The following is a 26,964-nucleotide window of genomic DNA, read 5'->3' on the forward strand; positions in this document are numbered from 1 at the left end:
GAAAGTCAGGAGTTCTTCTCTTGCTTCCCTTTCCTAGTCACAGCTGGAGAACTGTGGAAAACAGAGGTCAGGATGTAGTCAAGGATATTTAGTTTTTGCATCCTGGCTTTAATGCACCAATAAACTGAGTTGTGTTTTAATTTTTTCACATTGAAAAACAAGTTAAATCAATACAAAATTATGTTTTGAATCCATGAAATTTCATAAGTGTTAATCCTGTTTCTTTTAAAATCTTATTGGTCCTGTGAGACTTCCTTTTTAACAAACACCTTCATACAACAAAATCAAACTACCAGATATTTCCTCAATTGACAGAAATAGTTTAAAAGTTCTGTCTGCAGTGTTTCTAAATGATCACCTCAGGTTGGACATTCTAAACAGGAATTCCTATGTGGTTTGGATTATGTCCTCTTTATAAAAAGTGGCGGAGATAGTAAATTTTTTCTTTGTTGTCATAAGTATTCCTCTCTTTTCACTGCACTACTGAGAACATTGTACTCCCTTCTCACTTGCTATTTTTCTCTCCTGTCATTCTTCTGGAGACAATGATTATTCTTCTGCTTGGGCAAGCTACCTTTATGGGAAAGTTCTTTGTTAAGTAGGGTCCGTTACCCATTCATTCAACAACTATTTGTTGAGTACCTACTAAGTTAATGAGGCTGCATGTCTCAAAGGGTGTGCTGTATACATATTAATCCTATGAGATGTGCTGCAAAAAACCCAAATGGTTCAGAGCCCAAGGAAGTTTGGGGTATGGGCATGCTTTGTTTCATTAGAGATTTACAATATACCTTAGTATGTTAAATATTCTAAGAAGTTCATTTCCCAAACTTCTTTGACCATGAGCCTGTTTTACTTTCTACTGTTAGTTTTGTGAATTCTATGGAACATACTTTGGAAAATGTTGAATTATATATAGAACTCGCCCTTACTGTTAAATAAGGGAAGAGAAGATAGATATATAACTATATATATATGTATAAAGCAGACAAGACGATAAAAGTCCAGATATAAAGGGAGGTAACTGTAGACCCCAGAGACAAGGGAAGAGTTCATTTTAGCTGAAATATATAGCATGCATGAAGAAGAAGAGTGCTATGTAAGGTAATCGGGGTTTAATTGTAGAGGTCCTAAATGCCAGGATTAGGAATTTGATTTTTTTTTTCTTTCTTGTAAACGTAGATGCCTTGATAATAGTGTTTGAGGTCATGTAATTTGAGTGTGGTGACAATGGCTATTTGACTTCCAGATTAGAATTTGAATAGCTAAGAACACGTTTGTGTAAAAACATATTTATTTCTCTTAGATTTACAAACTAAGTAACAAAAGCTATTTAAACAGACTTATTGAAAAAGACTTATTCTCTTGTTCAATTAACTATTTAAATATGTTTAATGAACATGAGATATACAAGTAAGGACCACTCCTTTACCTTCAGGGTGCTGAAATGCTACTTGTTTTAGACATATTAGCTATTAAACAAGTGTTTGTGGAACCTCGCCACCAATTACAGTATCATGTATATGAGAAAATGTATTCATTCAGTAAACATTTAGCTTACCTTACTTTACCTACCCTAGGCCAGAAATCCTTCCAGGTCCTGGAGTTAAAGATGGTTTGAGTTAAAAATCTAGTTGGGGGAGTCAAAGAAAAAAAAAAAGAACTCTTTCTTCTCTCAACATTCTACCACTACTCTCAGTATTACTTCATTTCTGACACCAGATGTGTGGGGATTTTCTTCCACAACAATTCAGTTCAATTTTCCAATAGACACTGACTGGGTGTCCTACAATTCACTCTAATTCTGATACTGTTTACCTGGAGTTAGCATCAGATCCCACAAGTTAAGGGCTCAGTCCCACAAAAATGCCTCCAGTTCAGATACCAATTGCAGTCCAGGTTGTCACCTGTGTTTCTGACTGACAGCTACAAATTGGAGGGTCTCATGACCCCCTCTTAGAGATTCAGTAATTTGCTAGAACGGCTCACAGAACTCAGGAAAACAGTTTGCTAACTAGATTACTGGTTTATTATAAAAAGCTAAAACTCAGGAACAACCAGATGGAAGAGGTACATAAGACAAGATATGGGGAAGGAGTGCAGCACTTCCCTTCTCTTGGGTGCTGCCACCCTTCCAGCACCTTGATGTGTTCAGCAACCTGGAAGCTCTCTGAACCCCACACTTTAGGGATTTTTATGGAGGTCTCATCATGTAGGGATAATCATTAACTCAATCTCTAGCCCTTCTCCCCTTCCCAGAGTATAAGGGGTGAGGCTGAAAGTTCCAGGCTTCTAATCATGCTTATCTTTCTGGTGACCAGTCCCCATACAGGAGCCCACCAAGAGTTGCTTTAGTAGGACAAAAGATGCTCCTATTACCCAGGAGATTCCAAGGGATTTAGGAGTTCTGTGTAAACCACTCCTATCACCTTTGTCACTCCGGAAATTACAAGAGTTTTAGGAGGTCTGTGTGAGGAGCCAGGATTGAAGACCACTGGAACAAAAGATGCTCCTAGTACGCTTATCACTTAGTCCCTTAGTTGTCTTGTGTGTGCTTTCTTTCTACCTTTCCATGGGTAGGATGAATCCCATTTTGCTAGTCTGAAACGAAACGAAACGTTTGTAGTGCTTTTCAAAAGAATCAATGTTCAATAAATGTAATTCATTTAAATCCACCATGAAACACATAGTCTCATGAAAATCAAATCAAATGTGGTTAAAAGGAGAGCGAAATGTGATAAAATTCATTTAGTTCCAGTGCCAGAATTGCATAAAGTTCATATTTGGTTTCTGGTAGAATCTTGGATTTATAACACCATAGAATGCCTATTTTTTTATTTCTGGAGTGGAGGGTGGTGGTCCTGCCTTTTTGGTTTTGGATCTATGAAGCAAGTTTTGATTTTCAAGATCCTGTGCAGGGGATTTGGCCATGGCCCCGATAACAAGTGGTTTGATTTATTGTGCATCTATGGTGTGCTCAACATTGTTCTATTGACCACAGCTGGAAAGCAAGAGAAGTGTATGACAAATCCTGACTTTGCTTTCAATTTAATTGTGGAGAAGAGAAAAACTTACAAATGTTACTATAAAACAATAAATGACAAAATGGCAGTAATATATTGTTTTGTGTTGGCATTTGAATTTTTAAGCCTCATAGGGGTTAAGAGTAAAGCAATCAGTGGAGATCATCTAGGGAAAGAACCTTTTCCCCATAAGTATCCTTGTAGGTTGAGTTACCTGGTCACAGGTAAGGAAGCAGAAGTAGCATGGGTTTGAAAAGAAGACTAGAGGAGGCTGCTGGTAGTGTACCTGTTCATTTTGGGGTGCAAAGAAATTTGATTAGGTAGTGTAATATAAGAACTTCAAGGGCAGACTTAAGAGTGTAAACTTCATAGTTTAGGAATTGCATAGGGAAGTTTCTGACTAAAAGGGAATATAGTGTTTTAAAGATTAGTTTGGCAGTGGTCTGCACAATGAATTTAAGAAAAGCACCTTATATAGGAAGTACTTGAACCCACCTGTTAGTTGGTTTAGTAGGACACAGGAATACTTCTCTCTGAAATCCTCTGAGCCTTATTTTTATTTTTATGCGGTACGCAGGCCTCTCACTGTTGTGGGCTCTCCCGTTGCGGAGCACAGGCTCCGGACGCGCAGGCTCAGCGGCTATGGCTCACGGACCCAGCCGCTCTGCGGCATGTGGGATCCTCCCGGACCGGGGCACGAACCCGTGTCCCCTGCATCAGCAGGCGGACTGTCAACCACTGTGCCACCAGGGAAGCCCTGAGCCTTATTTTTTAATCCAAGCAAGCGAAAATATTATAGGTTCTTTGAGTTTGTGGGTGGCTGTAACATATTTTATTGAATCTGTTTTTGGGAAAGCTACTATAAGAAAATATAAACGGTTGGATTTTCTCAAGGAAACAATGTTAAATTAGGGATTTATGTTCCTGTCCAAGGGCTTGAGGTCTTAATTTTTAATAGAAATGACCACAAACTCCAAGTTTTTATTACAATTGGTAGCATTTGTAAAGAATAGGAAATCAGCTTAATAGATCAACACAGTAATCAATTATGTAAAGTTGAATTTAATATGATAGTATCTTTGTAGTACACACTTAGATTTTTGTTTTTGTTTTGGCTGTTTGCTTTTAATTACTACAGAAAAATAGAGATTAAGATATACCTTTGTCAGGTTCACGAAATTCTAAAAGATTTTTGGGGTAATAGTTTACAGGTATCTTTGAGAATCCTCTTAGGAGGACTTGGTCATTTGGAGGTCTTGGAGAATTTGTTAATTTGACTATCTTTTTCTCATTGTAAATGCCTTTGCAGCAATGCTAAGTATTAGAAAGTAAATTATTGGGATTTATTTGGTTTTATAAGCCAACAAAGGTTTTGTTTTGTTTTTTGGAACTTCCATTCCATTGGAATCAGTAGTTGATTTATCTTAAACCCTTGTTGATAGTTTGATTGCTTCTGCAGATGAAACCTGAACTTTGCTTCCAGGATGCTGTTGTCTCCTAAGTTTTCCTCCTGCTTTACTGGTCCCCCTTACTTTGTCTTTTGTTGGATCCCTTTCCTCCTCCTATCTCCACATGTTGGCATGCCCTTCTTCTTCCTAGATGATCTCATCCTGTTCTGAGGTTTTAAGTAACTCTAAGATTATGTCTAATGCCAGTTTCTTCCCTGTAATGCAAACTTATTTTTCTGACTCTGTCTTCTGCATATTCACTTGTATATCTAATTGGCATCTTCAACATATCATATGCAGAATAGAACTCTTACATCCCTACTCCCTTTTCCATCTCTTTCCCCAGTCTCACTAAATGGCACCATTTACCATTCATACAGTTGTTCAGGCTGCAGACGTCTATGAGTAATCATGATTCCTTTTTAAAATTTCTCCCACATCCAATTCATCAGCACTTTGTATGAGTACAGTCTTCAAAATGTCATGAACCGGGCCACATCACAGTACCCCCTCTACTGCCACTTTCATCAGAGTCATTAGCATCTCTTGACTAGACTAGTACAGTGTTGCAGGTTTTCCCAGAGAAGCAGACTTTGAGACAGAGTTTAGTGTGCAGAATATTTATTAGAAAGTACGCTTGGGATAAACACATGTGAAAGGACAGGGTAGAGAAGCAAGATTGGGCCTTAGGAGAAGTAGCAGTACAATGCTGGCCCAGTGACAATGGTGATGATCCCTGTGGGAAGATCTGGAACTAAAATTACGTATCAGAGTTGTTCTGCTTTTTACCAAAGTGGTCAGGCCTTTATATCCCCATCTTATTTAGTCATTGGATATAGACCACATTGAGAAAAGTATGACATTGAGTGAGGTGGCTCTCTGCAGCTGAGTGGATCCCTGAAAATACTGCCAGGTGAAGGTTCTGTGCTGACAGCACTGCTAGCAGTTAGAGCAAGACTCTTCTTGAAGGGAGATCTGGATGACACGTGTCCACCGCAGATCACCCCTGTGCCACTAGACTCTATGTCTTCACATACATTTGGGGGGTACCTCCTCTAGACTCCAGTTGGGGTTCTTATCCTGGAGGAAAATTAGAAGGTGGTTAGTGGGATGAACTATGGCCCCTACTGTTGCATGTGGTCTCAGGTTGCAACTTGATATCACTTTCCATTTTTTACTCTCCATTCTAACTCCCTCTCACCTTCAGCTAGTATGTCTGCTGCTTTAGGTGGCTTAACTGGTTGCCATACTCTTCTTAGGCCGGGGCTGCGCACATGTCCGTGTACTTTCAGAATTGGTCAAGGGAGTATCACAAGATCCTTACAAGGAGATCTGTGTGTCAAACATATTGTTCCCTGCCCCCTCTGTATAGTAGCCACCCTGCCTCCCTCTGATGATGTCAGTTGCCCTGCCAAAGATGGTCACTCCTCTTCTTGTTTTTTATTCGCTGGATAAAAGCAGCCAAATGCCCAGGCAGCACTTGCAGTTATAGGTTATTGGGACTCTTAATTATGTTCCCATACAAAAGTATTCCCCCTTTGGAGATTAAGACCTCTAACCCTGTAGACCTTAGAATTGCAGGAATAGCAAGAACAAATTGGGAGTCATGATGAGCAGGGCCACTTCTGATTTTATTCCTTGTTCCCAGGCTCATGTGTTCTTTCTGTTGGGGACACAGCATCATATAAAGGTTTTCAATTCAGAATGTATACTGCATTTTGGCGGATAGTGCTCCATCTTTATAGAGTATTGTCTCTGAACTGGTAGTTCAGTTATACCTTCAGCAGGCTCTTCCAGTGCTCTATCAGACTGGCAGCTTCTGGGTGGTATGGTTTATGATATGACCAGTTGATTCCATGGTCACCCCCTTTGCTGTTAAATGGGTCCCATGGTCTGATATGTGAGATCCTATGCCAGGAGAACAAACACTTCCTCTGAGGATAGGCAAACTCAATTTGGAATGTTTCTATTCCTGTTAGAATGAATGACTCTTCCAGCATGGAAAAAGCCCAGTGTAGTCAACTTGCTACCACATGGCTGATTAGCCTACTTGAAGGATGGGGCTGTTTTAGGAGCTCAGAGTTGGTCTCTGTCACTCTTAAACTAGATCTTTGGCTTTGACACTAGATGGATCAGCCTTGCTTGTGGCACACAGGCTTCAGTAGTTGTGGCTCGCGGGCTCTAGATGCGGGCTTCAGTAGTTGTGGCTCACGGGCTCTAGAGCACAGGCTCAGTAGTTGTGGCGCACGGGCTTAGTTGTTCTGTGGCATATGGGATCTTCCCCGACCAGGGCTCAAACCTGTGTGCCCTGCATTGGCAGCCAGACTCTTAACCACGGCGCCACCAGGGAAGTCCTATCCTGCTTTTTTAATATCAGATATTATACATGAGCATTTTTTTCTCATTTCATTAAATTTTTTTACAACATGATTTTAATAGGAAAATAATTGTTTTATCCTGTAAGTTTACTATAATTTTTCAATAATGATTTTGTTGAATATTTGTGTAATAATTTTTCAGAGTTATATATAATACAAAAATTTTGTGTTCATATCTGTTTTTTCCCTTAGAATTTTAAAAGTAGAATTACTGGGGTTAAAGGGTATGAGCATTTGTAGTACTTTGATGTTACCAAAATGTTACCTACTGTCCTCCAAAAATACTGTACCTTTTAACATTTCTAACAATAATGAGAGTGAATTTTAGCTTACCCTCTCTTGTATGCATATTATAATTAAGGAAAAAGAAAAACTTTGTCAGTTTGTGAGGCAAAAAGAAGAAAAAAAAAGTGATAACTTGACCTTATTTGATTACTAGTGAAGCTGTATATATTTCATGTTTCTTGGCCATTTGTATTTCTTCTATAAATTGTTTGTGTCCCTTGCTCATTTTTCCTTTGGTATGTTCCTGCTCATAATACTCTTTAATATTTTAATATACTAATTTTCATTAAGTAATTTGTTTATTGAAGATTTTTTAAATTGAAAAAGCCTGTACATTTTAATAATACAGATATATTTAATTAGTAATTTAATTTTAAGTTCTCACATGGTACAAACTGTTTCATATTTGTAAGCAGTATTAAGTCATGGCCTGTGAAACTTTTTAAAGGAACATTTATTTTGTAAACTAGGAGCCTTTTGTGGCAGATGAGTATATTGAACGTCTTGTATGGAGAACCCCAGGAGGAGGCTCTAGAGGGGGACCTGAAGCTTTTGATCCTAAAAGGTGAAGTAAAAAATTTTTTTTCATAGACCCAATCTAGTACAAATTTGTATCTGGAATAGAGGTGACTGTTGGAATTCCTTTCAACATTCATGTAAAGGGAGTTAACAACTGGCCAATAAAAAGAAGCAGCATTAGAAGTTTGAGATTTATTTTTTTCCTTTTATGTTTCTTTTATTTTAGAGAAGGACTTTAAATGATATGAGGGAAGGGATTTTATTGCATTATGAGAATTTAATATTTTCTCCAATTAGTAATAAATTAGAAATGGCTGGCTATACCTCTAAAATAAAACATGTTGAATATGTTGTTTTAAGTATCGTAAATTGGGGGAACAAAAATTCACCATACCCTGGAATGCACAGTATTAGTTTTATATAGTACGATTTACCTTTTTAACTATTTCTATAAAATTGGTTTCAATTCTGGGGGTTAATGGAGATTCCATATGAGGTTTTCATTTATGTCAGAGATAATCCCTAACAGGATGCTGAAGAGAAAATTAACATGTTCATCCTTACCACAAGGAATGCTCACTAATACTTTATTTACAATTATAAGTGAACTGGTCACTTCCTAGTGATCAGTTATAGATGGATTGATACATATTCTAATTTTCCTTTGTTAGATTATTAGAAGAATTTGTAAATCATATTCAAGAACTCCAGATAATGGATGAAAGGATTCAAAGGAAAGTAGAGAAACTAGAGCAACAGTGTCAGAAAGAAGCTAAGGAATTTGCCAGGAAGGTACAAGATCTCCAGAAAAGCAATCAGGTAAACAGTTAGTTAAATAATGAGTAGTTTATACAGGCTTTAATATCTTTATTTCCTTTCAGTTTTCAGTTTTTTAAAAAAATCTAATGCAACAGAATTGTTGAGGTTTCTTTATACTGCTCCCATCTCATGGGATAAAATGTTAATGAATTGTTATCAGGCACTCTTGGTGCACTTGCTTGCCTACTGAGTGTTGGTTTGGGATCACAGTACTCCCTTAGGATGGGGTGGTATCCATTACAGTGTGGTCCTTGCTTTCTCTTTAACAGTGCAAACTTTTAAGAATGATAATTCAGTAGACCTGTATTTTTAGGGGATCATGATTAGCTTGGATATTTAGGTATTTATTTGCATTCTCATTTAATCATAAAGCAAAATAATAATACCAGACCAACTATTGCCTGGATGAAGTTTTTCCCTAGAGGAAACCTGGTCTGGGAAGCTTCACAAAAGTCATGAGGTATATACCCTAATGAGAATGCTGGTGTAACTGGGAAAAGCATGTGCAGAACTCTTCCTCAGTCCATTTGGGAGTAAAACTAGATCTCTAGACTGACTCTGGGGTAAGTAGGCCAAGCTTCTTAGCCATTCTTAGGCCCTAAACTTAATCTGGAACCTCTGAACCTCTTTCACAGCCTGGACCTGATGTGGAACTTGATTGCCCTTTGTAAATGTAGTTAGAAGAGCATGTTTAGCATTGCTGCCTCCCAGGGGCTGTTTGTTCTTTAGTGTTAGGGGTTAGAAAGCTGATTTCTGCTCAGATTTCATATATTTAGATTCCTTCACTTAAGCATGTATAACTGTTAGAAAATAATAAAGTCAGTAATTTACATAAGATAATGTGTTTTTAAGTAGTTAAGGTGATAGATTCCAAATACTTCTAATGCAGATTCCCCTTGGTAATAATGATAGTATTTGTAGTTAATCTGGGTTCTCTGATTGTATTTTATGCTTGTTCACATTTTTCCTAGGTTGCCTTCCAACATTTCCAGGAACTAGATGAGCACATCAGCTATGTAGCAACCAAGGTCTGTCACCTTGGAGACCAGTTGGAGGGGGTAAACACACCCAGACAACGGGCAGTAGAGGCTCAGAAATTGATGAAATACTTTAATGAATTTCTAGATGGAGAATTGAAATCTGATGTTTTTACAAATTCTGAAAAGGTGAGCACTGTCAGAAGGATAAAAGCAAATTATAGCATTAATAACAATGCCCTAATTATGAACTGCAGTTATTACTTTCCAGAGTCAGACTTCAAATCACTGAGTAGGTGACTTATTAAAAGTCTTTATTCTGAAATGTACACTTATCTACAGATTACTAATCAACTATATATATTCAGATTTTTAGTTGGATTGCCTGGCCTTTTTGTTTATGAAATTTGTATCGTTTAGAAATGTTGAGGTAACTATTTTAATAAATATTTCTTTCTCATAATTGACTTTTAATATTAACAGAATTTGATAGGCACATTCCATTGGGTGAGGGGGTGGGCTGACCTAAATCATTGACAAGCTGAAGTATCTTTCTGTGCAAGGAATTCAGAGCTTCTAGTTTTTGTTACTTGTTACAAAGAATTAAAACATACTTTGGATCAAAGAGAATAGAAAAATCTGAATTAATTGTTCATGTTAATCTTTTTCATAGCACTAGTCACTTAATCCTGGTCTAAGGTTGCATGGTGTTGGCTGCTCTACAATCTTGGAAGAGGTTATTTAGCTCACTTTCTTCCCCTCGGGGGAAAAAATCAAAATGCATGAAAAAATAGACATTCTTATGGATGGTATATGCACATAGTGACATTGTCCACTAATACGTTGAATACAGTCTTCCAGAATTTTTCTGAGTGTACTCCATGGGATATCTCAGATAGTGAAATTTTAAAAACTAAGTAGTACTGAAGTTCACTTTGAATTAAGCAACACATTTTTTTGTGAGTAGGAACTATATAGGGGTATAGAATTTATAAGTTTTAGAGATCTTTAAAAGGAATGGTTACATATGTAGAGATAACTCCTCTAAAGAAAAGGCAGTATTTTAAATAATGAGTTTCAGGAATTATATTTGTAATATAAAGTAGAACTGATAAGATTAACATCAAGAACATTATCATACTTAAACACTTGTAAAATACTGGCAATATCTAGCTTTTATATATTCACGTGATTTTTATGTATAATAGTGTATACACACACACACACACACACACACACACATACACACACACGGCTTGAACACTGAACTGTTTTTCAGGATACCTTATGGAATGCTTTTATTTTATGTTTCCTAAATATAAACATACATATTTCTAATGTATTATGAAAGTACATATTTATACATATAAAAAATTTATATATATATAACGGTATATAATTCAAGTCTTATGCCTTGGGTTACCTTGGATTATACCTTTTGGACTGTAGAGTATATTTATGTTTTGTTATAAAGAAAATGCCGATATTTTACCCAGTGTGAGTTGGTCTGTTTATTTGATGCAGCTCAAGGCAGCCATTTAGAACCTAGAGAAAAATAAATATTTTAAAATTGAATGATTACACATATTTTTATCCTGATTTGTATTGCTTGTAATGTTTTGCATAATGAAATTATGTTTTTTACACTTTTCTTTAAACATTTTAATTATCAAGTAATTGTGTAGTTCATGGTATTACTATTGTCTCTTAATTTTTAAGATTTTGATTGAAAGAAGAAGAAAAAATCTTCATATTCTTGCTACTTCATTCACTTGGTCGTTAGCTGTCTGTAATTTTTGAAGAGCAAGTAGAGCTAACAGTGCTTAAGCTACTTCCTCTTATTTTCTCTCCTTTGCTTCACTCTCTACCATATCCCATTTTCTTTCATCTTGTTCCTTTTTTCTTATACTCTAGTCCTCTTTTCCCAATTGTCTTGTTTTTCTCTCATATCTCCCATAAGTTTTGGGTTACTGTTGAATCATTACTTTTGGCCTGGTACTATCACAGTTAACTACACTTAGGAACATCATATATGGTATTAGATTGCTAATTATTAGATAAACTTCTAAGTATCTCAATTTCTGCGCTGTGTGCCAGCCACCTTCCCAATGGAAAGAAAAGGAAAATCACCCATGTAGTTAGGGAGGTGTGTGATTTTGGAAGGAATTAGAATGCGAAAAGATAACAACCATCTTTTTCCTTTTTCTTCCTGCTCCAAAGTCATTTTTGCTTTTTTTAAATCTTTGCTTCTCAGAATCTTCTAATTTTCTTCTCTGGGAAAAAAAACCCATTTTATGACCATAGTATATATTCCCTCTTACCTCTGTCATTACAGAGTATGTTAGTTGTTTGTCTTCTTAGCATCACAACTTAATGTTCTTCATGTAGATAATGCCTGATGGCCCTGATTATCTTTAACCTGTTAGCATGGGTGGTCTCTCACCTTACCCTAACATCAGTAGGAGATATAAGCAAGTTATTAGATTGTGGTTTTGAAAGCTTCTGTACTTTTATAGTGTATTTCAACTGATGGATGACCTTAAGAGCTACTTGTGCTTGAAACAATTTTTATAAAATAATTACCTATGGGAATTCCATAAAATCAAGTGTTATTTACTCTGCTGTACTTCTTACTATATTAAGTGAAGTTTGCAAACACTTCCATCTCTTGAAACAACAAGAACAAACTCCTGATAGGAACATAAAACATGTATGTAGGTCCTTTCTGAAGGGAGTATCGGTGAGGAGAAAAGGGTGGACATTGCTAGTATAACCAAATGGCATGGTGAAAAGAGATAATGCAGTGGTATCTGTGCCCATGTTCAGTAGAATAGAGTGAACATCTGGTAACTGAAAATGACAGTGACATGCTGACTAGGAGAGAAGAGATAACTGAAGCAGAAATGCTATCTGTATTCACTATTGTTGGGCAAAACAACAATATCGTTTGGTCCTGCTTTTGTTTTCCATAGTTGCTTGCCAGACTTCACACGAGTACTCGGTTAGAAAGATCTTTGTTAATGTTCTCAGCTCTTCCTTCACGTTTGTATGAGTCTCTCTCTTCTTTTTTTTTTTAGTGTAAAAGAAAGTGAATGATCATAAAATCATTTACTTAAAGGTGTGCCAAAATAAAACTCAATACTTACTTGAAATTTGTTTTAAAAAGTAAACATTATATAACTCCCCTATACATTTAGTGTGAATAAGCACAAATGTCTGCATTTTAAGAATTTTGGACCCCTTGCCTAAATCCTTCAGTTCCACAACTTGAATAAGTACAAACATTTCTTTACCATATTACATTCTAGAAACTTCATATTAAACGTAATCTTTGCTTTTATAACAAGTTTTATAACTTGATATGTTCATTAAATGACAGGCATTTTGTTGTTATTTTCTTCACTTAAAATGGGATTTATACAGCAGTATGATCTGAATTTTTATAAATCTTGTTTATCATTTCACAAACTCAGAAGATACTTAAACTTGCTTTCAGCAATCAGTGATTTGAATTTATTCGGAGTAAACTTGAACTGCAGGTTTCTTTGGGAAGGGATTGTGGCATTATAAAATCACAAGATTTCAGTACAATAATGACAAATATTTATGTTTTATTGTCTCATTATTGGTGATACCCCAGATGTATTCCTGTTGCTCATAAGATTTTATTTGTTGTGTTTTTTAAAGAAAATTGTTTGGGTGAGGGTCTGTGGGCATACATAGAAGAATATTACTATTTTTAAATATAAAATTATTTTTTGATATGTATAAAGGTTTTGTAAAATTATTGCTTTTGTTTTTTAATAGATAAAGGAGGCAGCAGACATCATTCAGAAGTTGCACCTAATTGCCCAAGAGTTACCTTTTGATAGGCAAGTTTATTTCTCAAGAGCTAATTTGGGTATATGGTGTAGTGTATAGAATAAAATTTTACTTTTTCCTGTATGATTTTGCTCATTAATTCAACAAGAACTTATTGAGGACTGCCTTTGTACAGGTACAGTATGTAATAGCTGATTGAAAAAAATGTGGTATCTTAACAACTAAATTTAATGATATATCTTGAAATAATTTCAGTCTTATGTTTTTCTTTTGAAAAAAATTGATGGAGAATTTTGAAATTGGAGTAAGATTTTGAATTTTCTTTTTTTTTTGGACTTTGATCAACAGACTAGAAGGGGACAGAGAAAGCTTAAACATGGGTCTCTTGAGCTCCTTTTTCTTCTGTCTACATGAGAATTCTTAAGCTTTTAGGGGTCTTGGACACCTTTGAAAAGCTGGTGAAAGCTATGAAATTTCCTTAAAAAAATCAGGTACACAGGCCGTTGTATACAATTTCATGGAGTTTTAGACCCTTTAGCCTATCTGTAGGCTCCTTCCTAGGGACTTCAGGTTAAGAAGTCCTGTTTTAGATCCAAGGCCCTGGGGCCATTGCTAAGTTAGGTATTAATGGTTTCATCCTAAAAGAACTTCACTGAGAAGGAAATTCTTTCATGATTTCCTTTAGTCCATGGAATGTCAGACTCTATAATAAAATCTTGTTAACAGTGGTTCTCCCATTTAAATATCTGGAAAAAATGTCTTCCCTTTTAACAGATAATATACGTATTTTATTCTTTTGGTAATACTTGAAAATCCTGAGGTACAGGTAGAATGTAAATGTATTGCTATACTTAAAGCTTGTCCATTATGTCCCAAACATAGAGTGAAAGTGAATTCCCTACCCCCAAATATATCTTATTTTACTCTGAACTTTGTATCATCATAAAGGATTAGCAGTAATCATCATCTGTCATTTAGCTATTATTAATAATTTCATACTTGTCCAGCATTATGAGCAATGATTTTTAATGTCACCCACAAAAAACCTCTCTTTAACTTTATTTCAGAGTTAAACGATTTTCTTAAATGGGTAAAATGTGTGGCTCACAATAACTGCATCATAATTGTTGGCTTCATCTGTCTCCCACCCCTACAAACACAGAGGCATATACTCATCTTCTCCTGCTTCTCAATTACATGCTTCTCTTACAGTTTTGTTTTAGCCTATCAGGCCTTAGAATTGAATATATAGCCTAATCAAGTTTAATTTTTTCACAAAGATCAGTATGACCTATCATACTTTGTGATCCACTGTGACTTTGATATCAATTTTGTATAGATCTTTAAATTATTAGCTTCTTCATCTGTCTTTGGCATCTCTTTTGCCAGCCACTGTCCTGTCTCTTCAAACTAATCACATAAGATCTCTCAACATTAATTTTCCATGTTGTGCATTCCCCCTGGATACTTATGATTTGAAAAAAGTTCTAGTGTATGGTAGTGTATGATATTTTAGTTTTTGAATTTGCAGAGGTTGAATGCTAGGCACATTGCTGGGTCCTCTTTATGGCTTCTATTTTATTTTTCTAGTTTTAAAATAACTCATTTGTATATGCTTATTTTATAGTTGTTTTTCTTTAAGTAACAATAGTGGAACGTCATATGAGGAAATCCCAGCTGAGGGGAAAACACAAATACCAAGTGAATTTAAAATGCCAGTGAATATGAGTAGGGACAGTAACCCAGTTGTTGGGGCTTTCTGGGTTGTTAATGCCTCATACAGAATTCCTCCCTTTAAAAGGGAATTGGTGGGACTTCCCTGGTACTTCAGTGGTTAAGACTTCGCCTTCTAATGCAGGGGGTGCAGGTTTGATCCCTGGTTGGAGCTAAAGATCCCACATGGCTCTGGGCCAAAAAACCAAAACATAGAAGCAATATTATAGCAAATTCAATAAAGACTTTAAAAAAAATGGTCCACATCAAAAAATAAATTAAAAAATTTAAAAAACGGGGTGGGGGAATTGGTTGTTCAATGTGAATTTCCTCAGTGAGAACCAGAGACCCCATCTGGATTGCCCACATTCAGTTTTGTTACATGGCATGCTTCCTACTATCAGTACTCTCTCACCTCTGGCTTTGTCTTTCCCTCCCCTCCCTCCCTCCCCCTGCTTCCTTCCTTTTTTTTCTGACAATATTTAGTATAGAGGGTTCCTATGTACCCCAAAAACCAGTTTCCCCTTTTATTAACATCTTAAATTACTATGGTACATTTGTCACAAATAATGAACCTCATCATTGGTTTTTATCTTTCAGATTTTCAGAAGTTAAATCCAAAATTGCAAGTAAGTGGGGTTCTATTTATTTAACTGTTTTGGATAGGTAATCAAACTACTTGTATAAAAAAAAGAAAATAGTAAAAGAAGAGAGTGGGAACAATGTCATCCTCCCACCCCATCCCTGAGTTTGATTCCTTTTCCTTGAAACAATTGTTATCAATTTCTTGAGTATTCTTCCAGAATATTCTATGGATATACAAGCATAAGACATAGATCATGTATATAATGTGTAGAATTTAGTTCTGCTGTCCGCATTTATTTTAAAATAATTGGTGGCATGCTATACAAATAGCTTCCATACCTTGTGTTCTTGGCATACTATACAAATAGCTTCCATACCTTGTGTTTTTAATTTAACAATGTATCTTGGGGATTGTTTTTGTATTCATACATACAGACCTAATGTAGGTTCTCTTTTTTTAAAGCTAGCTCGTAATGACCATTTCGGTACCTATTTAACTTCTTACATGACAGCTTGATTCTTGATCTTTGGATTGTATTTTAAGCAGATCATTCTGAATTTCTTTAAAATCTGCTATATTTACAGGCTCCCGTGGTAGTCTAAGTCACTGTTTTGGGAAGTCATTGAAGTTCAGAGACCACCTGTTTTCCCAAAAGTGTACCGTAATAGCCTCAAGAATGTAGTGAATCAAATACCACATATTGTCTTAAGGTGTACCTTGGTATTGAATCTGCCATTGTTTGTAGTAAAGGCATCTGAACTCTAGTAAAGTGTTTTATAATTCTGCTCACCCTTTCCATAAATTCAGGTTTAAGATTTTTCCTGTCTCTTGCTATCACAAATGACATCCAGAAGGCTTTTCCCAGGCAGCTGCTTTTTTTTTTTTTTAACATCTTTATTGGAGTATAATTGCTTTACAATGGTGTGTTAAGTTTCTGCTTTATAACAAAGTGAATCAGCTATACATATACACATATCCCCATATCTCTTGCCTATTGCGTCTCCTTCCCACCCTCCCTATCCCACCCCTCTAGGTGGTCACAGAGGACTGAACTTATCTCCCTGTGCTATGCAGCTGCTTCCCACTAGCTATCTGTTTTACATTTGGTACTGTATATATGTCAGTGTTACTGTCTCACTTCATCCCAACTTAACCTTGCCCCTCCCCATGTCCTCAAGTCCATTCTCTATGCCTGTGTCTTTATTCCTGTCCTGCCCCTAGGTTCATCAGAACCTTTTTTTTTTTTTTTTAGCTTCCACAGATACGTGTTAGCATACAGTATTTGTTTTTCTCTTTCAGACTTAATTCACTCTGTATGACTGACTCTAGGTCCATCCACCTCACTACAAATAACTCAATTTCGTTTCTTTTTATGGCTGAGTAATATTCCATTGTATATATGTGCCACATCTTTATCCACTCATCTCTTGATGGACACTTAGGTTGCTTCCATGTCCTGGCTATTGTAAACAGAGCTGCAATGAACACTGTGGTACATGACTCTTTGAATTACGGTTTTCTCAGGGTATATGCCCAGTAGTAGGATTGCTGGGTAGTATGGTAGTTCTATTTTTAGTTTTTTAAGGAACCTCCATATTGTTCTCCATAGTGGCTGTACCAATTCACATTCCCACCAGCAGTGCAAGAGGGTTCCCTTTTCTCCACACCCTCTCCAGCATTTATTGTTTGTAGATTTTTTGATGATGGCCATTCTGACTGGTGTGAGGTGATACCTCATTGTAGTCTTGATTTGCATTTCTCTAATGATTAGTGATGTTGAGCATCCTTTCATGTGTTTGTTGGCAATCTGTATATCCTCTTTGGAGAAATGTCTATTTAGGTCTTCTACCCATTTTGGGATTGGGTTGTTTGTTTTTTTGATATTGAGCTGCTTGTAAATTTTGGAGATGAATCCTTTGTCAGTTGCTTCATTTGCAAATATTTTCTCCCATTCTGAGGGTTGTCTTTTTGTCTTGTTTATGGTTTCCTTTGTTGTGCAAAAGCTTTTAAGTTTCATTAGGTCCCATTTGTTTATTTTTGTTTTTATTTCCATTTCTCTAGGAGGTGGGTCAAAAAGGATCTTGCTGTGATTTATGTCATAGAGTGTTCTGCCTATGTTTTCCTCTAAGAGTTTTATAGTGTCTGGCCTTACATTTAGGTGTTTAGTCCAGTTTGAGTTTATTTTTGTGTATGGTGTTAGGGAGTGTTCTAATTTCATTCTTTTACATGTAGCTGTCCAGTTTTCCCAGCACCACTTATTGAAGAGGCTGTCTTTTCTCCACTGTATATTCTTGTCTTCTTTATCAAAAATAAGGTGACCATATGTGCGTGGGTTTATCTCTGGGCTGTCTATCCTGTTCCATTGATCTATATTTCTGTTTTTGTGCCAGTACCATACCGCCTTGATTACTGTAGCTTTGTAGCATAGTCTGAAGCCTGGGAGCCTGATTCCTCCAGCTCTGTTTTTCTTTCTCAAGATTGCTTTTGCTATTCGGGGTCTTTTGTGTTTCCATACAAATTGTGAAATTTTTTGTTCTAGTTCTGTGAAAAATGCCATTGGTAGTTTGATAGGGATTGCATTGAATCTGTAGATTGCTTTGGGTAGTATAGTCATTTTCACATTGTTGATTCTTGCAATCCAAGAACATGGTATATGTCTCCAGTTGTTTGTATCATCTTTAGTTTCTTTCATCAGTGTCTTATAGTTTTCTGCATACAGGTCTTTTGTCTCGCTAGGTAGGTTTATTCCTAGGTATTTTATTCTTTTTGTTGCATTGGTAAATGGATATGTTTCCTTAATTTCTCTTTTAGATTTTTCATCATTAGTGTATAGGAATGTGAGAGATTTCTGTGCATTAATTTTGTATCCTGCTACTTTACCAAATTCATTGATTAGCTCTAGTAGTTTTCTGGTAACATCTTTAGGATTCTCTATGTATAGTATCATGTCATCTGCAAACAGTGACAGCTTTACTTCTTCTTTTCTGATTTGGAATCCTTTTATTTCTTTTTCTTCTCTGATTGCTCTGGCTAAAACTTCCAAAACTATGTTGAATAGTGGTGGGTGTGGACAACCTTGTCTTGTTCCTGATCTTAGAGGAAATGGTTTCAGTTTTTCACCATTGAGAACGATATTGCCAGCCAGCTGCTTTTTTACATAGCAGTGATAAATGGCAGTCACACTGTAGGAGCTCACCTGTTTTACCAGTTGGGAAGATTTTTTGGTTTTGAAAATACATATTTATATACCACAGTATATTGCCGGGTTTTGATCCACTACCTATAATCTCATATCGTTTTTGCAATTCTTTTAAAAGAAAACTAGATTCCTAGTCATTATCTTTATAAAGAAACCATATACTCATAAAAACTTGGATACTTTGTCTCATTGTAGCTGAATGACTTTCTATTTTTAGGTAAATACCATGACTTAGAATGCCAACTGATACAGGAGTTTACTGGTGCTCAAAGAAGAGGTGAAATCTCCAGAATGAGAGAAGTAGCAGCTGTTTTACTCCATTTTAAGGTAAATAGTAAAAGTTTAAAATGCAGATTAGTCTTAAAGAGTACAGAGGTTATATGAATTCTATATATTATAGTCTCTGTTTTTCCCCAGTTGTATGAGTCACTGATAATTTTCATTATTTGGAATAATTTGAATGTACATTTGTATCTTTCTCCAGAAATGATATTAAATTTTAGGTAATATTATTTAAATAAGGATCTTATATTCAATAATATTAATATTTTATCACTGAATTTTTATGTAGTTTGACATAGAAAATCATATTGTCTGCCTTCTGGGTATTTAATGTATTTTTTTTTTCAGTCAAACATTTGATGAAATAATTCAAAAGCAAGAAGGATTGACTTTAAGTTTGGAATATAGGAACCAGAGAGTAGCTATTACCGTTGGCCATTTATTGAGGCATAGACATAGCTTTATTACATATAATACCTCTTTTATTGACATTGTTGTTATTATTGTTATAATTGAACCAAAAGAGTGATATGTATTTCTTTCTTTTTCCTAGGGTTATTCCCATTGTGTTGATGTTTATATAAAGCAGTGCCAGGAGGTAACATAACAGTACACTTTATTGTATTTTATTTTATGCTAATTTGTATTTTTAAAAAGCATTTTAAAATTATATATTCAATGTAAATTTCCTCTGCTGTTTAGGGTGCTTACTTGAGAAATGATATATTTGAAGACGCAGCAATACTCTGTCAACGGGTGAACAAACAAGTTGGAGATATCTTTAGTAATCCAGAAACAGTGCTGGCTAAACTTATTCAAAATGTATTTGAAATCAAACTACAGGTAATTTTAAACAATGATTAAGTACTTAAGGCAATATGTGATTTTTTTCCTCTATGTTTTAAAAGTTTTTAAAGTTTAATTTGTATAATATCCTTAGGCATAGTAATCCACTTATTAAGTGTAGGAGAAAGGAATGACAGTGTCATGCTTTAAAAAAAAAAATGTTTTGTTGTTTACTAAGAAAAAAGGTGCTAATCACTCAGTGTCATCAGAGGATGTGTTTGAAATTACATATGTATCAGGTTGTGTGGTAGGTTAGCCTCAGTTTTAATTTTTATTGGTTTCTTACCTTAACCAATAGATGGCATTTTGAAATTGAACAGGAATTACAAGCTCAATCTGTAGAATTTTTTATAATATGGTACTAAGATTAAAAGAAAACAGGAATTTCATTTACAACCTTGACTTCCATAGCTCTGTACTTTAAGGCAACATTTCCTAAACTATGTTTACCAATGGATTGAGCAACATTAAATAAGTGTTGTCTTTACAACACAATTCAAGACTTTTAATAGCCTTTAAAGATACTAATATGTATTGTGATTCTCTAGAAGTGGAGATGTAATGTACAGCATTTCCCAATTTTACAGTAGTGTCTCAAAGGACACTAGTGTTACTTACACTACAGTTTGGGAAAAGCTGCTTTAAGGAATTGACCATATTGATATAGCTTCAGGTTTTGTTTTTTGGGATTTTTTTTTTTTTCCCCAATGTACCCATGAGGCAGGATAGGCAGATTTCAAAAGACAAGGTATTTGAGATTCTTAATGCTTATTCCCAACACTGATAAGATGTATGAGTAAATATGAGAAGCAGTAAAAATTAAAAACCTATTTTTTTTATATTGGTCTCTTTTCTATGCATTGCCTTTTCCACTGGATTTTAAGTTAGAACAGTTCAAGAATGTGGAGTAATTCTAGAGAAAAAAATATTGACTATATAATTTAATATTTACTTAATTGACAGAATGTTGACTTTTTGTTTTAGAGCTTTGTGAAAGACCAGTTAGAAGAATGTAGGAAGTCCGATGCAGAGCAGTATCTCAAAAGTCTCTACGATTTATATACAAGGTATATTTTTAATTATTAGAAAATAGTAATATCTCACATTTTCTTTTTTTCAAATAGAAAATGGGGAAGTATTCAGGTATTTTTGAATAACAGTTTGTCAGATAGCAATATACCTTTTAGCATTAAATACTCGGCTGTATAGACTAGTATTGTACAAGAGCAGCATTCTTAGCATGTTAACTTAAGGAATTGGATATTATGCTTTATATTAATGTACTTTAATGAAATACAAAACCTTGTTTAAGACTTGAGAATTTTGTTTCTGATTTTAATTGTAAGCTAGTTCATTATTCTTTAATTCTTTTCTTTAAGAACTAGTATTATTACATTTATCTTCAGTTAAAACTTTAAAAGTTGAGAAAGGGAGTGACAAACTCTCTTTTAAATTTATTTATTTTATTTTTATTTATTTTTGGCTGTGTTGGGTCTTTGTTGCTGCGTGCAGGCTTTCTCTAGTTGCGGCGAATGGGGGCTGTTCTTTGTTGTGGTGCCCGGGCTTCTCGTTGCAGTGGCTTCTCTTGTTGTGGAGCACGGGCTCTAGAGCGCAGGCTCAGTAGTTGTGGTGCATGGGCTTATTTGCTTTGCGGCATGTGGGATCTTTCCGGACCAGGGCTCAAACGCGTGTCCCCTGCATTGGCAGGCGGATTCTTAACCACTGCGCCACCAGGGAAGCCCCCAGAGTGACAAACTCTTATATGACAATTTCAGACTTAAGTCTGATGTGAAAATTTGTCTTGTGCTTTTGTAAATGGCAGTGTTATACTTTGTAGAAGCTTCATGTGGAGTTTTTTTTCCAACTCTATTGCTTTTCTTTATTGTCATCGCTTTGAGAAGAGGGTTTTCAAAAGTAACTATAATCAGGAAGTCCATCTCAGCAACAGCACTATTGTGAACCTATCTTCAACAGTGAGAAACAGAAAATTAGAGGAAAGTCCAGGGACAAAGACTAAAGAGAATGAACAGCGCATAGACTTCTCAATATTTTGACTTTGGTACCATATCATGAATGTGGCATACTTGAAGCCATTCTGCCACTGTTGCCATTTCTAGTCTGGTTGGTTGCCTTAGTTTCCTCTCCTGAGTCATCTCTAGGAGTTTATGGTAGTTTTCAAAACCATGATGTTGTTTGTAATATTCATTCTACTTAATATATATAACCCTGTACAGTCGCTGTCTGCATCCTGAGTAACTTCCCAGGGTTTAAGAAACAGTGGTGTAACATAAGTTATTAAAAAGTCACGTTATAAAAATATGTATTTCTTAAATATTGTTACTATACCTAAAGATACATTCATCTTTTTTCTCCCTTTTGCATGAAAAGAACCACAAATCTTTCCAGCAAGTTGATGGAGTTTAACTTAGGTACTGATAAACAGACTTTCTTGTCTAAGCTTATCAAGTCCATTTTCATTTCCTATTTGGAGAACTATATTGAAGTGGAGACTGGATATTTGAAAAGCAGAAGTGCTATGATCCTACAGCGCTATTATGATTCAAAAAACCATCAAAAGAGATCGATTGGCACAGGAGGGTAAGTGTTTTTGTTAAATGTTATAGTTAAAACTAAAGATATTAAAAGCTATTATATTTGGACAAACTTGTGAAATATTGATAGTCATTAGAATTTTCTGTGAAGAATTTTTTTAATTCAGTTTGTTTACACCATTCATCAAATCCTGTCCTTCAAGCCACATGTTGAAATGTTCCTACATAACATTATTAAAATGTAAAGCAGAATACTAGTACCGTAAAGAGTTCCTCCCTCGCGCCCTTCCTGCCTGCCTTCCTTCCTTCCTTTTTTTAGACTGAGTAAATTATTCCAGGTTATTGACTAGGAAGCACATTGTTTTATTGCTGCTACTGCAGGTGTGGTTAAAAAAAAAATGCAGATCACAATTTTGTACCCTGAGCTTTTTCATGACTTGGGCATAAAATTATTTAAGTAATACATTAAAACGTGAATGTACTTACCTACTAGAATAAAATTAAATGATTTGCTGTAAGAATTGGTGGCAACTCAGTTATCTAGATCTCAACTATCTGGAATTGAGTTGATTTTTGGATGAATCAGAATGACTTCTGTGGAGCCATATAATCAGAGTTGACAGTTCACATAATGCACACCCAAATCATTTTCTTGTTTCCCAGTTTGTCATATATTAAATAATGATCATGGAGAGATTATAATTAGGAATAAGAAGTGACATCTCAAAGACAGTAGCAAGTAAAAGAGAAAACCTAAAAAACAATCATAAGAATTTTTTGAAAAATTAGTTCACAGTCTGGAGCTATATATTCTAGGACCAAAAAATAAAGTAATTTTCTAAAGATACTATCATGTAATAAAAGTTCTTAATGACCCTCAGTCATTGAGAAAAGCTAAATTATATTTAATAATAATGAAATGTACAGTATGTTTAAAGGGTTAATATGTTTAAAAATCTTTAAAATTTTAAAGTTTGTTTTAAGCAGGACCATTTAGTTATCTGGAATATTAACTTATTTGGAAAAGCCCACTTCCCAAGGAAACCAGACAAGGAGTTTTGGGCTACTGAGTGAGAATTGTAGAGTTGAAAGAGACTTTAGAGATAATAACTCCAAATCTACTCATTTTTCAGACGAACATCTTCTGTTTAGAGATTAATGCTTGCTTCACTTTACAGAACTACTTACTGAAATTAGAAGTTTTAGGTTTCCTGGCTGTTGGTCTATTTTTCTTTCTTCTTTCTTTTTCTTAGTTCATGTATACTAAGTTTGAGAGTATTTGAAATTGAAATATATGTATAGTAGTGTTCTTTTTTCATTTGTTGGTATTATGCACTAGTATTCAAGATTTGAAAGAGAGAATTAGACAGCGTACCAACTTACCACTGGGACCAAGTATCGATACTCATGGAGAGACTTTCCTATCCCAAGAAGTGGTGGTTAATCTTTTACAAGAAACCAAGCAAGCCTTTGAAAGATGTCATAGGGTAAGAGTAATTGTAAATTTATTTTATTTGTATATAGTTGTGTATTTTAATTTTTCTCTGGTTAGGAACAATTGTTTATTGTAATAAAAAAATAGGATTTTTGCTTGGGGAACAGAATTATTTTATTTATTTATTTTTTTTAAGATTTATTTTATTTATTTTTGGCTGAGTTGGGTCTTTGTTGCTGCATGCGGGCTTTCTCTAGTTGCAGCGAGCGGGGGCTACTCTTCATTGCTGAGCCAGGGCTTCTCATTGCGGTGGCTTCTCTTGCTGCGGAGCATGGGCTCTAGGCGCGTGGGCTTCAGTAGTTGTGGCTCACGGGCTCTAGAGCGCAGGCTCAGAAGTTGTGGCGCACGGGCTTAGTTGCTCCGCGGCATGTGGGATCTTCCCGGACAAGGGCTCGAACCCGTGTCCCCTGCATTGGCAGGCGGATTCTTAACCACTGCGCCACCAGGGAAGCCCGGAACAGAATTATTTTTAAGTTATTTAGAAGTATATTTTAACATAATTTTAAAATTGAGCGTGTCAAATTTTCCTTAGTGAGATATTAAATCAAGATATGAAAGGGAAAGTTAGACCTATCTTATAAAGAAATAGAGCATTAGGGAGAGAAGGACGTTTAAGAACACAGATATCAAAGGAAAGGAAAAGTTGACTCCATTAAAATTTAGAATTTCTGGGCTTCCCTGGTGGCGCAGTGGTTGAGAGTCCGCCTGCTGATGCAGGGGACACGGGTTCGTGCCCCGGTCCGGGAAAATCCCACATGCCGCGGAGTGGCTGGGCCCGTGAGCCATGGCCGCTGAGCCTGCGCGTCTGCAACGGGAGAGGCCACAACAGCGAGAGGCCCACTTACCGCAAAAAAAAAAAAATTAGAATTTTTTCCACAAACATACTTTAACAAAGTAACAAGTAAGTCACAGCCTCTGAGAAGGTATTTGCAACCAATATGACTAGCAGAAGATTTTTTTTTTTTTTAAATGTTGAGCCTTCTTTTAATTTTTAATTTTTACTTTTGGCTGCGTTGGGTCTTCGTTTCTGTGCAAGGACTTACTCTAGTTGTGGCAAGCGGGGGCCACTCTTCATCGCTGTGCTCAGGCCTCTCACTGTCGTGGCCTCTCTTGTTGCAGAGCACAGGCTGCAGACACGCAGGCTAAGTAGTTGTGGCTCACGGGCCTAGTTGCTCCGCGGCATGTGGGATTCTCCCAGACCAGGGCAGGAACCCGTGTACCCTGCATTAGCAGGCAGATTCTCAACCACTGCACCACCAGGGAAGCCCACTAGCAGAAGATTTATAAAACAAATATTAGTGGTTAATAATTGTATACCACATACTATGTTCCAGGCACTATTCCAAGCAGTTTAGGTATGTTATTAACTCATTTAATCATTGTAACATTTCTGTGAGTTTATTATTCCTGTTTTACAGAGGAAGAAACTGAGGTACATACTTCTTAAGTATGAAGTTGAGAGTTGAGGCAGTCTTAATTTTTTATTTGTACTGGTGTATATTGTCTATATACTTATATTGATAGATAGTAAATCAATATAAATTATACATATAAATATAAATCAATAGAAAACAAGTCAAAGGCTACACATAAATACAGAAAATATAAATTATCAATAAGATATTCAGTCTCACTAGTGGGGAAATGAAACTTAAAACAGGGAAAATACTGTCATTCTCAATAGGTTGGCAAAAATTAAGAAGTCTGTTGATACTAAGTATTGGTAAGGGTGTGGAGCAATAGAAGTTCTCATACACTGCCAATGGAAGTAAAAATTGGTATACTTTGGAGAGTAATTTGTTAATTCCTTAGAGAAATTTGTAGGTGCACATGACATGTCTAACATCATAAGCTATGTTGTTTGTTGTGGTGAAAAATTAGAAACAAAGTGTGCTGTAAAGAGGATTGATAAACTAACATTGTTCATATACTAGAAAACTATATACCAATTTAAATGACTAAACTAGAGTTACGTGTATCATCAGCATGAATAAATCTCAAAAATGCAATGTTTAGTGAAAAGAGCAAAATGGGGAAAAGATATATTCAGTATACCACAACATAAAATTTTAAAAAGTAAAACAATACTTTATATTATTCAGGAGCATACATAAGCATGGGTGTGATAAACAACTTCAGAGTAGTGGTTGCCTTGGGAGGAATACCCAAGGGACGTTATCTATATGTATAATGTTGGACAACTCCTGCCCCCCAAAAGGAAGAAAATCTGAAGTACATTTGGAGAAATGTTAAGATATGACACATCTGGGTAGGTGATGGGTATATTTGGTACAGTAATATCTGTACTTTTCTGAATACTGGAAATATATTAAAATGTTTCTAAAGCATCGGATCATCAAACATGAAGCCTTTAACATATTTATTTGAATCACAGCAACTAGGTCTAAATCATGACCTTGTCTGGAAAGTCATGAGATTGAAAATCAGTTTAATTCATTGCAGTCTGATCCAACAAACATTATTTTGTGTTTACTTTGTACCATCTGCCATGTTAGGCATTGAGGTTATAAATACAAGACATTTACATTACTTTTGAATAGTGTGGAGAAAAGAGGTAGACATATAAAGAATTAGTGCAAGGTAGGTAAACACTGCTGGGACCAAAGAGGAAACAACCAGCTCTGCCTGGTTAAGGAGTTGAGAAAGAGTATCAGGAAAGATTTTAAAACAGAGGAGACATTTGAGGTCTGGATCTTGAAAGCTAAATAGGATATCTTCAAGAGGATGATTCTGGCAGGCTGTTTCAGGAATAGAGAAAATTACGTACACAGAGACATACAGATATCAATCACGCAGTATGAAATGCTTGAACTAAAAAAGGATATGGGGAGAGTAATAAGTCAGGAGGTTGAAAATGTAGACAAAAACTCTTTGTATGCCATACTTAGAAATTTGGACTTGACCTTGTTAGGTGATGCTGGAAACTTTAAAGGATATTAAAAAGAGCAGTGTAATGAGCAGATTGGTGTTTTTTTCCTTTCTTTTTAAAAAACTTAGTA

General features: G+C 35.6%; 1 protein-coding gene across 1 annotated transcript in view; it reads left to right on the top strand.

The window, feature by feature from the left end:
* The window catches only part of EXOC5 (exocyst complex component 5), a 47,712-nt gene that overhangs the window by 2,820 nt on the left and 17,928 nt on the right, over nt 1-26,964 (top strand). The window contains exons 2-12 of the mRNA XM_067734677.1: nt 7,605-7,699; nt 8,325-8,472; nt 9,444-9,638; nt 13,257-13,321; nt 15,585-15,613; nt 18,987-19,096; nt 19,605-19,649; nt 19,754-19,894; nt 20,882-20,964; nt 22,286-22,495; nt 23,789-23,936. Coding sequence (XP_067590778.1) covers nt 7,605-7,699; nt 8,325-8,472; nt 9,444-9,638; nt 13,257-13,321; nt 15,585-15,613; nt 18,987-19,096; nt 19,605-19,649; nt 19,754-19,894; nt 20,882-20,964; nt 22,286-22,495; nt 23,789-23,936 — 1,269 coding nt within the window. The remainder of the gene's footprint in view (nt 1-7,604; nt 7,700-8,324; nt 8,473-9,443; nt 9,639-13,256; nt 13,322-15,584; nt 15,614-18,986; nt 19,097-19,604; nt 19,650-19,753; nt 19,895-20,881; nt 20,965-22,285; nt 22,496-23,788; nt 23,937-26,964) is intronic.

Source organism: Pseudorca crassidens, chromosome 1 (genome assembly GCF_039906515.1).
Source record: "Pseudorca crassidens isolate mPseCra1 chromosome 1, mPseCra1.hap1, whole genome shotgun sequence".
Classification (NCBI taxonomy): Eukaryota; Metazoa; Chordata; class Mammalia; order Artiodactyla; family Delphinidae; genus Pseudorca; species Pseudorca crassidens.